The sequence below is a fragment of the Delphinus delphis genome, chromosome 14, assembly GCF_949987515.2.
Source record: "Delphinus delphis chromosome 14, mDelDel1.2, whole genome shotgun sequence".
Lineage (NCBI taxonomy): Eukaryota > Metazoa > Chordata > Mammalia > Artiodactyla > Delphinidae > Delphinus > Delphinus delphis.
In genome coordinates, this window is record NC_082696.1 from 80,505,274 (window position 1) to 80,520,017 (window position 14,744).

Here is a 14,744-nt window from a genome sequence, read left to right on the forward strand (position 1 = left end):
GCCAAGGAGGGAGGACCACAGGGGTCCTTTGAAAGACCTACAGAGACTCTGACAGCGATCCTTTAAAAGGTTGCCCACCCTGTATTAGAAATGCTGTCCTGTACCCTCCGGGGTTTCATTGATTCTGCCAAACACTTTGGGTTCAGGAAAGAGACGGCTGGTGGCAGGAGCCTGGGAAAGGACACAGACGGTCGGTGGGCTGCGGCTCTGGGGCGGCGGTCCCCTACGGGAACTGACCAGCCGAAGCCAGAATAGCTTTATGCGAAATGGGGACCCTCAGAAGGATGCTCATTCACGTTGGAGAAGAGCCCTGGGCTGCCTCTGTGAGGCAGGCTGGGGACCAGCTGGTTGTTTGTCCAAAGAAAGGAGGTGCCCTGGCCAACGGGAGAAACCGGTCTACTACTGGGGTTACAAGCAGATGGCTTTTCTCAAAGAAAGTTTCAGGTAAGACTGAAATAGTTACAGTGTCTCTCCCGAGGGGCAGAACGTTTCAGGGTGGGCCGCACAACTCTCTGTCTTTACTCCTAGACCGAATCAAGGGTCTCCTGGACCATTTGTGGCCCTGCAGGCCCACGGATACTGAGAGAAGCCACACGTCTAGTCCAAAGAGCAGGTGAACGACAAAGGCGTGGGGACACGGGAGGAGAGGGAAGGGGGACAGAGCGGAATAGACAGTCCCCGGGGAGGGGGGAGAGAATTGCTCAGGGCGCTCTCGGCGTCGCACATTAAGTCAGAGTGAGGGTTGAGCCTCCAGGTGCCACGGCACCAACGCAGACCAAGGGGGGACAGAGGACCGCACCCCCGAGGGGCCGGGCTGTCTGGGTGTCCACTGTGGGTCCTGCACACGCCGGCGGCCTGCAGGCGGCCCTACGCATCGGCCCTGATTCCACCGCGCAGATCCGGGGATCCGAGGTCCGGCCTCATCACGGGAAGCATCCTGCCCTGGGGGAGGGGGTCTTCTGAAGGTGGAATGAGGACTTTCCCCACTTGGACAGCCTCCTCCCCCCATGTACCCTTTTGCCTCCCCACCCCTCTTTGCTGGGCTCAAGTCAGAGCTGTTTCCTCTCCCCGCCACTTTCCAGTGTGTACTGGGTGAGCACTCAGCTCTTTGGAATTCTGTGGGTGGCAGAGATTTTCTCCTCCAGCTCATATGCTCAGCGATGTGGAAAGTGAAGGACTCCGAACTCTGACACTTTCTTTTTTGTGAGCATTTTGATGGAAGGACCAAGGATAGTCACAAATCTTCAGGCAGGTGGCAGAGATGTGGAAAGCACCTTATCGATCACCCACAGCAGCTCCTTTCTGGACCATCCTAAAAGGCTGGTATGGGCCCAACAGGCCAATTTGGAGAGAATCCTATTTATTCAAGCCCCGGATAGAATAAGTCAGGCAGCGGGTCGTTGCATAAATAGCCATTCTCTTCCTTCGCTGAGCCCCAGATCTGTCCCTCCTGCACTGTACCATCTTTGCTATTTCTCTCTTTCATTAAATGCCTTTGAAGTGGTGGATTATTTTCTCTGTCTCTGAAAATTCCTTCTGGCTCGTGGATTTCACAAGTGCAAGTGCTTTAAACTTTTCCCTCCTCTTCTGAATTAATACTGTACTCCACGTTTTTTTTTTCCTTTCCATTTTAGGAGACCAACTACTGTGTTGTTTCATATTACATTTTCATTTCAGAACTGTTTGAAAATGGAGCTCATGCCATGCACGTGAATATTTTGCCTCCTCTTGGCTGATTTAATCAGCATGGTTACCATTATTCATGCAATTGCATGAATAATTTATTTCACTGTTGTAAAAGTTTAATAAAAGTTTTCTTGTCTTTATCAAATTCCATGTTACTCTTTGTTCATTTTACAGCAGCAGCACAATCAGAATATAAAGCAGTGAATGGCTTAGACTGCAGCACTGAAACTCTTGGGTCTGTTTCATTACAATTTTACCTATGATTAAATAAGACTTCATACATGGAGAAAATAGAGTAGCTCTATAGATCTAAGTATGACCAGCACTCACTGATCAGTGCCACTCATAAGTTAGAAGAAATTTGGAATCACGTTGTCACAACTGAGATGCCAGCCTCATTGGTACCATCTGGCAAACAATGTGGTTCTTGTGCATGTACGTGTGTGTGTGTGTGTGTGTGTGTGTGTGTGTGTGTGTGATCTTCCATCCATCGTGTAACACTATATTGGTGATGAATTCCTAATCCAGGATGGGTATTATTTCTTACATGAATAGCGACACTAAAAACAAATGTTTGTTCAAAGTGAATCTTTCTCTTGAACCTCCAATTAGCCACTTTTACACAGTGAAATTACCCACTTTTACACAGTGAAATTACCCTATAGATTAAAAGTATCTTAGTATTTATGTGTGTTTCTTCAATGCTAGTGTGTCAGCCCTTATAAGCAAGAGCCAGCAACATTTATATCTGCACATGAGTAAAGTCACATTATTATAAATCTTTGGTTGCTGAAATTGCACGCACACTCTTTTCATGCAGGAAGGTACCACATAGTTGAAAGGTAGAAATTAACTCAAGGTGGCTATGAAGAATCCAAGAAGGCATTTATCTGATAAAGGATGGAAGTATATATGGCATATGATGTAACTACAGAGGAAAAAGAGCTGGTAGCAGTCCAGAAACTGTTCATTTTCTGGCACAGATGCACAATGGCTTATCTTAAATTCTTGGAGCCAGGATGTGTCTTATAAATCAGGATTTGGGGGATTTTAGAGAAGTAATATAATAATCTACTGTGTATCATGTAACATCACCTGCGGGGCCGAGAGCAGCCCCCTAGAATAAAATGTTTAGTACATCTTCAGCCAAAATTATAAGTGTTTATTATATGTGGGTAATGAATGACTAGAAGTACTTTTGTGTCAGTTCAGATCAGGTTTTGTTGCCAAATGAGCTCAGATCAGGTCAGGTTTTAAAGAGCCAAAGTGATTGGCCACCTTAGCTCTTTGAGTTTGTGGATTGGTACCTACATATCAGTAAACATCTCTGAGTGCCTTCCTGGCCTGGGTTGTATGCTAGATGCCCTGCTTAAGTCAAACACGACAAAGCCCCTTCTCCCAAGGAGTCTAGTTGATGAGACACTTAAGCAAACCAATATTTACATGTTTGTGTTGGACACCAAAGGTAAAAAGAGAAAGCATCTGGATGACACTGGGGAATCCGGGAAAATTCCTAAAGAAATTGCTATCGCTAATCTCATAAGAAATATTTTTCATGAATGAACATATATAAATATTTTACAGACTTCCAGAAGAAGTGTACTTCTATACTTGCTTTAGGAACCAAGCCATCAACACACCATAATATTCTAATCCTCCAAAATCCCCTGTGGGTAAAAGTAAACTTTTACTAGATTATGCCACAGTAAGAAACCATTTCTAGATTTCGGTGGTTTACAACATAAATGATTTTGTTTCTTGTTCATGTTACATATAGCTCGTTCCATGTGTTTTCTTCTTTCTGGGATGTAGCCTGAAGGATCAGTTCTTACCTGGGACATTGCTACTCTTAGACAAAAGGGAAGGGGATTAACGGCAGAACCATGCCAGGACTCTCAACACGTCTGCCCAGAACCGGCATGTGACACTGATATTCATATTACACTGGTCAAAGCAAGTCACATGGTAAAACCTGATATCAGGGAAGCATAATTTTCCCACATGGATGTCCCATAGTAGCGCCCCATAAAAGAAAGGTAGCAAATGCTGACATTAATATGTCAATGTTATATATATATAATATTATCAATGTAACTTTAATATAATCTACCAAATGGCTTCCTCATTCTATGGTCCATGTCCTTCATTGACCAGCTGCCCTGTGTGCTTGAATCAGTAGCAAGTCTCTCTCTACTGAACAAGTGGTGAGTCAATCCCCTCGACTAGTGAGAGGGCCATTCCTATCAAATGGAAAATGGGTCTCAGGTAGTGAAAATGGGAGTTTGGAAAGATGGAGGTTGATGAATATACTAAAGAATATAACAATTAGAAGCTTAAGAAGAGATATCGATAAACAAAAGGCAACTGGGTCTTTGGAAATGGGTAAAAAGTTCAACCACAACAACACAACAACAGTAGCAAAAGAGACCAAACATTTCTGGAATCATATTTTGAACTATTTCAATCATTTAAAGAATAAAACATATCTGCATAGAGCTATCATTGGATGAATGTACTGTGATCATTCAGAAAGATTCAAGCTGGAAAATTCATACACATATTTGACAACCTAGAAACATTTGTTTCCAATCATGTGTCCACTGGATAAGGAGCATAAAATAAGATGCAAGGATGGGAGATAGAGGATTAAGCATCTGTTTCCAAGTTCAACACATGATAATTTAACAACTTTTTGTCTGTGGAATATATGGTGATCCGTGGAGGAACGAGAAGCTTTATAAAAGATAATAATACTAGTAAATATACTGCACTCTGTCTCTCTCACTCTCTTAAACACAATATCTTGTTTTGGTCTTCCTATGATCATAGATTTATAAGAAATTGTAGAGGTCCCAGAAAAGAGGAAGAAAAAAATTACTAATGGTATCAAAATATGTATGTATATGAAATATTGCATATTGCATGTATATTATATATAGTAAGTGAAAGTCTGAGGCTATATAAAAAGATTATGTTCCTATATTTATGAAGAAGGCTAACTATAAGTTATACTTTTTTAAAAAATCTTGCTTCAAGACAGAATCAAAAGAAATGGAATTTAGTTGAATCAAAAGATTTAAGATCTTGAAACATTAGTCATACACATATGTATTTGGTTATAGTGATTTCCTATAAATATTATTTAAATATTACCTGAAATTCAATAATCTCATAATTCAATGTATGTGATTATGATTGTTAACATATTTCTGTTTTTTAATATTTGATGAATAATATCAATTCTGGCCCTTGTTTGCAAACAGCAGAAATAACTTTGACTATTCAAAGCAGAAAGGGAATTTATTATAAGGGTATAGGTGCTTCTGGTTAGGATGTATAAACCACCGTTCCCACTCTAACAAAGAGAACAAGGCAGACAAATTATAAAATTATGGTTTTGTCTTTTATTCCTTTAGAGAACGGAAGATAAAAAGATACATAAATGAATTACATTCCAGAAAGGGAAGAATACTTCCTAGGAGAGAAGAAGCCCAACCCATGGGCACAGAAGAGGAGGGGCAGATACACCATAGACAGAAGTAAAGAGGAACTAGCCAAATTTTTATTAAACCTGTACTAGCCACACATGGCTGTCGTGTTAGGTGGGAACCCCAAGGAGGTCCTGTGAGAGTGTATTCATCCATGATCATCAGCCTTACCCTACAGGGCCTTCCCTGAATATATGTATGGTCAGCTGGAAGCAGAGCAGAGGGCCAGAGGGAGATCTTGGCCCTGAGGCCTTACAGCCACACAGGGCAGTGCTCCAAAGCCTGGGGACAGGGAAGAAGGGAGAGAGAGGTTTCCTGGAAGGCGAATAAGTACATAGTACCTGAAAGCTGGGGACATGACAGCAGAGCTAAGAAATATCATCCCTCATGTCACTCAGGGCCTTTATCCCAGTGCAATGCAGTAGCAGGCAAAAGCTAAGGGCAAATCAGCAAAGTAGAAATTGATTTTGTGAGGCTCAGAAAGTCAGAAGTGGAATGCAGAGCCTGGAGAATACCACGGGAACCCCCCCAAAATGGGTGGCATGGAAAGAGAGTCATTGGACTGTAAAACATAAAGAATCACATTGGTGCTTAGATCAACTAGTCCCAATCCCTCTCATAAAACATTTGAAACCTCTGGTGAACTGACAGATCTAACAAAAGCCACAACAAACCTCAAACCCAGCTCAATGTAGATTGGAATTCTTCTACTTCATCCTCTGCAGCCTGACACAGGCAGAGGAATTCCTTTTTCTTGAGTCAATAATATTGACAGTCCTTTTACCCACAATTTCTGACATGAAATGAAAAATTGTGTGGTATGCAAGCAAGCAGGGCAATTTGATCCATCAACACAAGATACATAAATGTATCTCTTCTTCTCTCCTAGGAAGTATTCTTCCCTTTCTGGAATGTAATTCATTTATGTATCTTGTAGAAGTACAGTAGAAGTAAACCCAAATGTGTCCAAAATGTTGGAATTAGCAAATAAGAATTTCAATATAAATATCTTTTAAAAACTAAGGGAAAAGGTGGCTGACATGTGGGGAGAGATGGGAAATTTCATTTCAGTCTAGTACTAGGAGCTCTTACCAAATTTAAAAAAAAAGAAAGAAATTCTAAGATTTATAAATACAATATCATAAATATTGAATTCATTCAACTTATTTTACAGGAACCTAGAAAAGCAGAAGAAACGATCAGTAAATTCAGAGTCAGATGAATTGGAATTATCCAAACTAAAATGAAAGGAGAAAAAAAATGTTTAAATAACTGAGAAAAGCATCCCAAAGCATCAAACGTACATGTATCAGATTCCAAGAAGTATATTAGGAAGAAAATGGAGCCAAAGAAATGTTTGAAGAGATGGCCAAGAAGCGTCCAAAGCTGATGAAAGATATCAACTCACAAATCCAAGATTAAAACGTAATGAATCTCAAACAGGATAAATACAAAGTCAAACATCTGAACACCAAAGATAAAGAGAATATCTTAAAAGCAGATAACACACACAATACATTCTGGTGAAAAAAAACAATAATAATTGTAGTAGACTTCTCATCAGAAATAAAAGCCATATGACAATGGCATAACTTTTTAAAATGCTGAAGAAAAAAGAAAATTGCCAGTTTAGAACTCTATACCTTATGAGAATAGCCTTCAAAAAATAAGGTGAAATGAAGTTCTTTTCAGACAGATGAAACTTGAGAGAATTTGGCTCTAGCAGAAGTGCATTTAAAAAATGCTATAAGAGGGCCTTCCCTGGTGGTCCAGTGGTAAAAAGAATCCACCTTACAATGCAGGGGACCAGAGTTCGATCCCTGGTCAGGAAGCTAAGATTTCACATGCTGCGGGGCAACTAAGCCTGAGTGCCACTACTGAGCTCGTGCACCTCAACTAGAGAGCCTGCATGCCACAAACTACAGAGCCCACATGCCCTGGAGCCTGCGCACCACAACTAGAGAGAGAAAACCCGCATGTCACAACTAGAGAGAAGCCCATGCGCCACAACAAAAGATCCCTTATGCCGCAAACAAGATCCCACGTGCTGCAACTAAGACACTACACAGCCAAAAATAAATTAAATAAATGAATAAATAATGAATCTTTTAAAAAAATGCTATAAGAGGTTCTTCAGTCTAGATATATCAGACAATACCCAGTGAAAAATAGGTTATACAGCTCAGGTCCTGTGGTCATCTCTTGTTCTCTGTTCAGGTGTTCAGTGTCTGCAAAGTCTCAGTAGCAAACCAAGAGTTATTTTTTCAAAAGAAGAAGAGTAACCTGAGGAAGAGGGTGTGACTTTTCTCCAGGCTTGCTGTTCTGATTTTTCTGTGAGCTCTTTACACACACTCCATATCCCATCCTGATCTACCATAAACATTTCGAGTATCATTGGATCCACTGGCCCTGAGTCAAATGGTGGAGGTGATTCCATGAAGCCAGACTTAGCTAAAGACTCTTTTCTTTGCTCTGGAACATATTTCTTGCAAAGATATCTCAAAATGTATCATGAAAATTATAGTTGAAGCAAATAACACATGTATGGTGAGTTATAGCATCCTCTGAAATAGTACAGTAGTTCACTGGCTAAGCATCCTGTTCCAATCATTTATTACTGAGTGAAAACCACCCCAAAATTTAGTAGTTTAAAACTGCAACCATCATTTGTTTTACTCACAAATCTGCAATTTTTCATGTCCTTGTGAGACAGGGACAGCTCATATTTGCTCCACACAATGTCAGCTTGGAGTAGCTCATTTAGTGCTAAATAATGTACGTCCAAGGTGGTTCAAGCTCACAACTGTTAAGCTGGTGGCAGCTGTTGCCTGGAGACTTAGTTGAGGCAGTTGTTTGGGAGCCTCCGTTCCTCTACTCTGAGCCTCTCCGTGTGGCTGCTTGGGCTCCCTCACAGCCTGGTAGCTCAATTCCAAGAGCAAACATTCGCATAATACAGAACATGGAAGTCTCCCATCTCCTAAAATCTGGTCCTGGAAACAGTCACAGCATCACTCGCGCTGTGTTCTATTGCTCAAAAAGTCAACAAATCCACCCAGAGTCAGGGGACAGGGCAAAAGTTTCACCTTTTAATGGGAAAAGTGCCAAAGAAATCCAAGACTATCTTTAATCCACCATTTACCCTTTAGTCTATCCTCTACCCTTTACATCTTCATAACATTTGATAGTTTACAAAACACTTTCTCATATGTTTCTCATTTGATTTTCACACCTGCCATTCATGTAGAAAGGATAGAAATATTTATCCCCAGTTTATATAAGAAACTGAGGTTCAGAGATATCGACTATCTCAGCTTATCCTATGATGTCAGAACCTGACTTTAACTTTTCCAATACCAAATCTAGATTTGTTATTATCTATATTCTAATGAAGGCAAAAGATTTCTATTTCAGGCTCAATGTGTACTAGGAACCCTAAGTCTCTATTTTTTATGCATAATGAATTTGTCATGCAATCCCAGAATCATGTCATTGTAAAATTAGATAAGAATGCCTCAACCTCACTATTACGATTGTGGGAGGGTCTGGAGACCCTCTCTCCATAAATCATCTTGCCTTGTTTTTTTGGTTTTGGCGCTGGATGTTCAACTTGTCTCAAATATACCAAATCTTTCCTTTTATCAAGTTGCATGTCAAGTCTTGCCTTCACTGCTAAACCTCCTGTAATTGCTGCAGCTGGAGGCTCTGTATCCTTTCTCTGGACTTAATCCCTGCATCATTTACTGCTCTACAGCTCTTGGTATTTATCATACACTATTTCACGTGATGTATTTGAGTACATCTTGCCTCTAAAATTAAGAACCTGGAGGACACAGGCTGTAAGACAGTGACTCATATTTCTTTCTCATTGCTTACAGGGTCCAGTGTGGTAGTTTATACATTTCAATGACTCAGTAAACACCTGTTGAAGAAATAGGTAAGCAATTTCAAGTAAGTGTAGTGCAAATGGTTTCCAGAAGTATTAAAACTCCTTTATTTTATTGGTTCTAAATTAGCCTTTCTCCAGCTTCACTAGGCAAGCCCTGTCCTTGGTTATCTAGGATTTAGCAATAGAAAGAGATCACTGAGATACCATTTAATAAATAAACTGTCTTTAGTTTGCTTTAATGGAAAATAGAATTTCATTACCTAAATATGGCTTGTTTTCAGTCGTAAAAACTCATGAGTGGGTTATGTAGGAATAGCTTTCATGAATATAAGGCAAATTTTTCCTGCTTTCCTCTAACATACATGAATTAGAGCTGCAGAAAATCATGTCTTTAAGCTAAAAACACATTTTAAAAAGATCATTACTGGGACAATGGGTGTGAGATGGCAGCTTACCCTCCAGCCTTGTGTTAGTTTAGGTAACACTAGCTACAGTCACAGATTAACCACCAACACTTAGTGGTGTCATGCTGTTTATTTTTCACTCATCCAACAACCCATTGTGGATGTTTCTAATCTCAGTGACCCAGAGACTCAGCCTCCTTCCACCTTCAACATATGACTCTCAGGTTCATCTGGAAATCCAGAAGAGAACAAAAAAGATTATATAAGACAATCAATCCAATCTTTTAAAAAATGGAATATCTTCTTTTGTTCCCTCATTCAATAAGCAATAAACTAACAGGTGGATATGAACCATTAGGGCTCTAAATTTAAAGATTTGGGGATGAAATGAAAAACTGTTAATGGATATTAAAGGCAGCATAGTTCATGAACTGCCACATAATTGTCCATATAATAGTCTTTGCATCTCTGCCTTGATGAAAAACGTATAGCTCTACTAAGTAACAGATTGTATTTTTCTTTTGCCATTTTCTAAGGCAGAATTAAGATTCTCTGTTGAAATCAATTTTTATTGTGTTCTATGAAATGTTATTTTCTGCCGAATTAAAGATTTGATTTACTGTTTAACAATTCCATTTAAAACTTAGAGTTTTCAAAATGTGATGTATCCCATGAGAAAATTAAATTGAACTATGGCTTACAATGACTCCATCACAATCACTCAGGGAAATTCATTTTAATTCAGTGCTTATGACTTTAATTACAAATAAACTGATACCATTATATCATTGCGTACAATATATAATGGAAATTTTTGGTCAAGATAGTGCCACAACTTTATACTCTGATACACTCCTCTGCTCCAAACACATGCCAATAAAATGATTTAAGAAAATTTAAAGAAAAATAATAGCCAGGTTTAAAAATATGATATGATAAACAATTCTGTGGTTCATAAATAGTAGAAATACAAATCAGTGAGCAAGGGAAAGCTACAGGCCTGGTGGTTTCCTAGTGCAGAAGCAGGCAGTGTTCAGTAAGAGTTTGTTCCTGAATGATATCAATAACAGGGATCTGCACCAGGCATTAAATGAAGCTAGCGGGGCTTCCCTGGTGGCGCAGTGGTTGAGAGTCCGCCTGCCGCTGCCGATGCAGAAGACATGGGTTCGTGCCCCGGTCCGGGAAGATCCCACATGCCGTGGAGCGGCTGGGCCCGTGAACCATGGCCGCTGAGCCTGCGCGTCCAGAGCCTGTGCTCCGCAACGGGAGAGGCCACAACAGTGAGAGGCCCACGTACTGCAAACAAACAAAAAAAATGAAGCTAGTGGCTATGATGATTCTGCCTTCTCTGATAAAATAGAGGCTCAGAACATACTACTAGTCTTCATCTACGGCTAAGCATTAACACCACGAATCTAGGGAGCCTAAAGGCGGGAAGGGCATTGGGATTAGAAGAACTCGGCTTCTCTATCGATGTCTGGATGCACAAGCACCTCCACAGTCACCAGGGGGGAAAGAATCATCAGCCTAGACTGCACTGTAAGACTGGTTTCTGTACAGCAGAGCTGGTCCCCAACGTTGGTAACTACGAAACAGCCAGAAGGGAGGGGAAACAGTGAGAGAGGGAAAAAAAGTAAGAACAACACATCAAACAAAAATGTTTCCACTCAAAATGAGGCTGTAATCCACAGTTTGAAAATATATGAAGAAACACAGTTCTAAGAAAGCCCTTCAGATGAAATTAATTTTGTAAAACAGTCTGACAAACATTTTTAAAATATAATTGTGGCTGTATTCTTTCCAGTCTTTTTATTTTTATGTATTTATTTATTTATTTTTGGCTGCATTGGGTCTTCGTTGCCGCACGTGGGCTTTCTCTGGTTGCGGTGAGCAGGGCGACTTTTCTTTGCGGTGTGTGGACTTCTCATTGGAGGGGCTTCTCTTGTTGCGGACCACAGGCTCTAGGCTCACGGGCTTCAGTAGTTGTGGCTCGCAGCCTCAGTAATTGTGGCTCACGGGCTCTAGAGTGCAGGCTCAGTAGTTGTGGCACACGGGCTTAGTTGCTCTGCGACATGTGGGATCTTCCTGGACCAGGGCTCGAACCAGTGTCCCCTGCATTGGCAGGCAGATTCTTAACCACTGTGCCACCAGGGAAGCCCTGACAAAGACTTTTTAAAAGTATGTTTAAGATGACCCAAAGGAAAAAATAATGAGGTCCTATTATTCATTTAAAGCAGGGTTCTACACATTTTCTGGGTAAAGTGACAGGTAGTAAATATTTTTTGGCTTTGCTGGCCATTCTGTTTCTTCCGTAACTACTCAACTCTGTTGTTATAGCAAGAAAGCAGCCATACATAATACATAAATGAGTGGGTGATGCTGTGTTCCAATAAGACCGCATTTATAGAAACGTCAGTGAGCCAGGTAGGGACTGAACCATTGTTACAGGCTCCTGATTTAAAGAAACATAAAATTATGAAACAAAAATAGGCAGAACTGTGATAGGAACTGGTAGATATAAGAAAGAAAAATAATTAGAAATCTTGAAATAAAAGATATGATCATTAATGTAGAACTATGGTCAAAAAAAGAATTGACAAATTGTTTTTAAAAAACAAAGCCAAAAAAAAAAAAAAGATATAGTTCTAAAGACCATTAGCGTTTCTGCTGAACTTAGGTGGAAGATAAAAACATTACATGCATTTTAGAGTTTACTAGGAAAATAAGTATAATTAAGTGGTCATGTTTAAAACATATTTAAGGAAAACTATTAAAATAATAATACATTTTACAGCTTCTATCCCAGCAGAGGGGAACAGAGTCAGTATGACCAGGTACAAACATCCTGTTCTATGTAGACACACAATAGCATTGCGTTTCCCAGCCCATTTGAATTTAACAGTGACCAACTTCTTCTGGTTAGTGAGATGGAGGTGGAAGTGGCCAGTGTCACTTGTAGGTGACAGCCTGAAGAGCTGTGGTGTTGGGCATATTCTCTTTTCTCTGCCTCTCCTACAGAAGCACGTGTCCAGATGGAGCCTGCATTGGTTTGAGTTTCTGTGAGTGAATGAGCCAGCCCACAATGATCTTGTAGAATGAGTAAAACATAACCTCGATTTGAAGCAACAACAGTTTGGGTTTGGTTATTCCAGTATCCCAAGAATTTCTAACTGATAGGATTTAGCAGTCCAATTGAAACCATGAAAGCGGAAAGTTCAAGGTAAAGAAAAAGGCTGGTGAACAGAAAACAATGCAATAGTAAGACTGAATACATTACATTGGGTTGGCCAAAAAGTGCCTTTAGTTTTTAAGTAAAAGTAAAAGACACATTTTTCATTTTCACCAAGAACTTTCCTGAACAATGTATTCACCCTTTTGTTCCACTACCCTCTGCCATTTTTCAGGCAACTTCATAATTCCATCTTCCCAAAACTTTTTACCTTTTTGAACAAACAACTGTTCCAGGTGCCTTTTACAGTCTTCCAGAGAATTGAAATTTTTTTCCATTAAGAGAATTCTGTAAAGACTGAAATAAATGGAAACCTGAAGGTGCAAAGTCTGGTGAATAAGGCGGATGAATCAGATTGTTCCCAGCCAAGCTGCAACAGTTTTTGTGTGGTCATCAAACAAACACGTGGTCTTGTGTTATCCTGATGGAAGATTATACGTTTTCTGTGGACTAATTCTGGATGCTTTTCATCGAGTGCTGCTTTCAGTTGGTCTAATTGGGAGCAGTACTTGTGGGAATTAATCGTTTGGTTTTCCGGAATGAGTTCATAATAGAAGACTCCCTTCCCATCCCACCATATACACAACATCACCTTCCTTGTTTGAAGACCAGCATTGGTGTGGTTTGTGGTGGTTCATTTCACTTGCCCTATGATCTCTTCCATTCCACATTATTGTACAGTATCCGCTTTTCATCGCCCGTCACAATTTGTTTTAAAAATGGAACGTTTTCATTATGTTTAAGTAGAGAATCTCATGCAGAAATATAGTCAAGAAGGTTTTTTTTCGCTTAACTTATGTGGAACCCAAACATCAAAGCGATGAACATTAACCAAGCTGGAGCAGATGATTTTCAGTGCTGATTTGGATATTTTGAGTATGTCAACTATCTCCTACCTGGTATAACATTGATTGTTCTCAATTAATGTCTCGATTTGATCGCTATCAACTTCAACTGGTCTACCCGACGGTGGAGCATCCTCCAGTGAGAAATCTCCAACACAGAATTCGCAAACCACTTTTGACACTTTCGATTGGTCACAGCACCTTCTCCATACACTGCACAAATTGTTTTTTGTATTTCAGTTGCGTTTTACCTTTCTTGAAATAATAAAGCACAATATGCTGAAAATGTTGCTTTTAATCTTCCATCTTCAATATTAAAATGGTGGTACAACAAAAATTCACCAATTTTGATGTCTTTTTTTTAAGTTTATTTATTTATTTTATTTTTGGCTGCGTTGGGTCTTTGTTGCTACTCACAGGCTTTCTGTAGTTGCAGCGAGCGGGGGCTACTCTTCGTTGCGATGCGCGGCTTCTCATTGCGGTGGCTTCTCTTGTTGCGGAGCACAGGCTCTAGGTGTGCAGGCTTCAGTAGTTGTGACACACGGACCTCAGTAGTTGTGGCTCATGGGCTCCAGAGCGGCAGGCTCAGTAGCTGTGACGCACAGGCTTAGTTGCTCTGTGGCAGGTGGGATCTTCCCAGACCAGGGCTCAAACCCATATCCCCTGCATTGGCAGGCGGATTCTTAACCACTGCGCCACCAGGGAAGCCAAATAAGTTTCTTATTAATGCATGTTGATATGACAGCTGTCGCATACAATCTAACAAAATTGGTTTCGAATGAAGTTAAAGACAACTAAGTGCTACTAGAGACATCTTACAGAAAAAAACCTAACGAACCTTTTGGCCACCCCAATAAATCACAATAAATCTAAGTAGATTCAACTCATCTATTAAGAGAAAGACTTGGACAGAAATTAAAATTATATGCTTCTTAATACAGGCTTTAAAAGCACACCCAAACACTGTGCATTAGCTCAATTTTCTAAGAAGCAGACACGAAGACAGGATTCAATGTGTAGGAAATCTATTGGATAAACACCTGTTCAGACAAAAGGGAAAGGTGCAGAATGTGGGGAGCCTTCTGACTGTGATGCAGGCCTGAACCCTGTGCAGGACAGGAGGCAGGAAGGACCCAGCAGGAGAGTCTGGATTGCAGTGCAGTTCCAGGAATTTGTGACACTAATTGAGAGTCCCTGAGTCAGTCA

General features: G+C 40.4%; 1 protein-coding gene across 1 annotated transcript in view; it reads left to right on the top strand.

Annotated features, from left to right (window-relative positions):
* The first annotated feature begins 266 nt into the window (after window positions 1-266).
* LOC132437114 (translation initiation factor IF-2) overlaps window positions 267-14,744 on the top strand; it is a 56,651-nt gene continuing 42,173 nt past the window's right edge. The window contains exon 1 of the mRNA XM_069541364.1: window positions 267-444. Coding sequence (XP_069397465.1) covers window positions 267-444 — 178 coding nt within the window. The remainder of the gene's footprint in view (window positions 445-14,744) is intronic.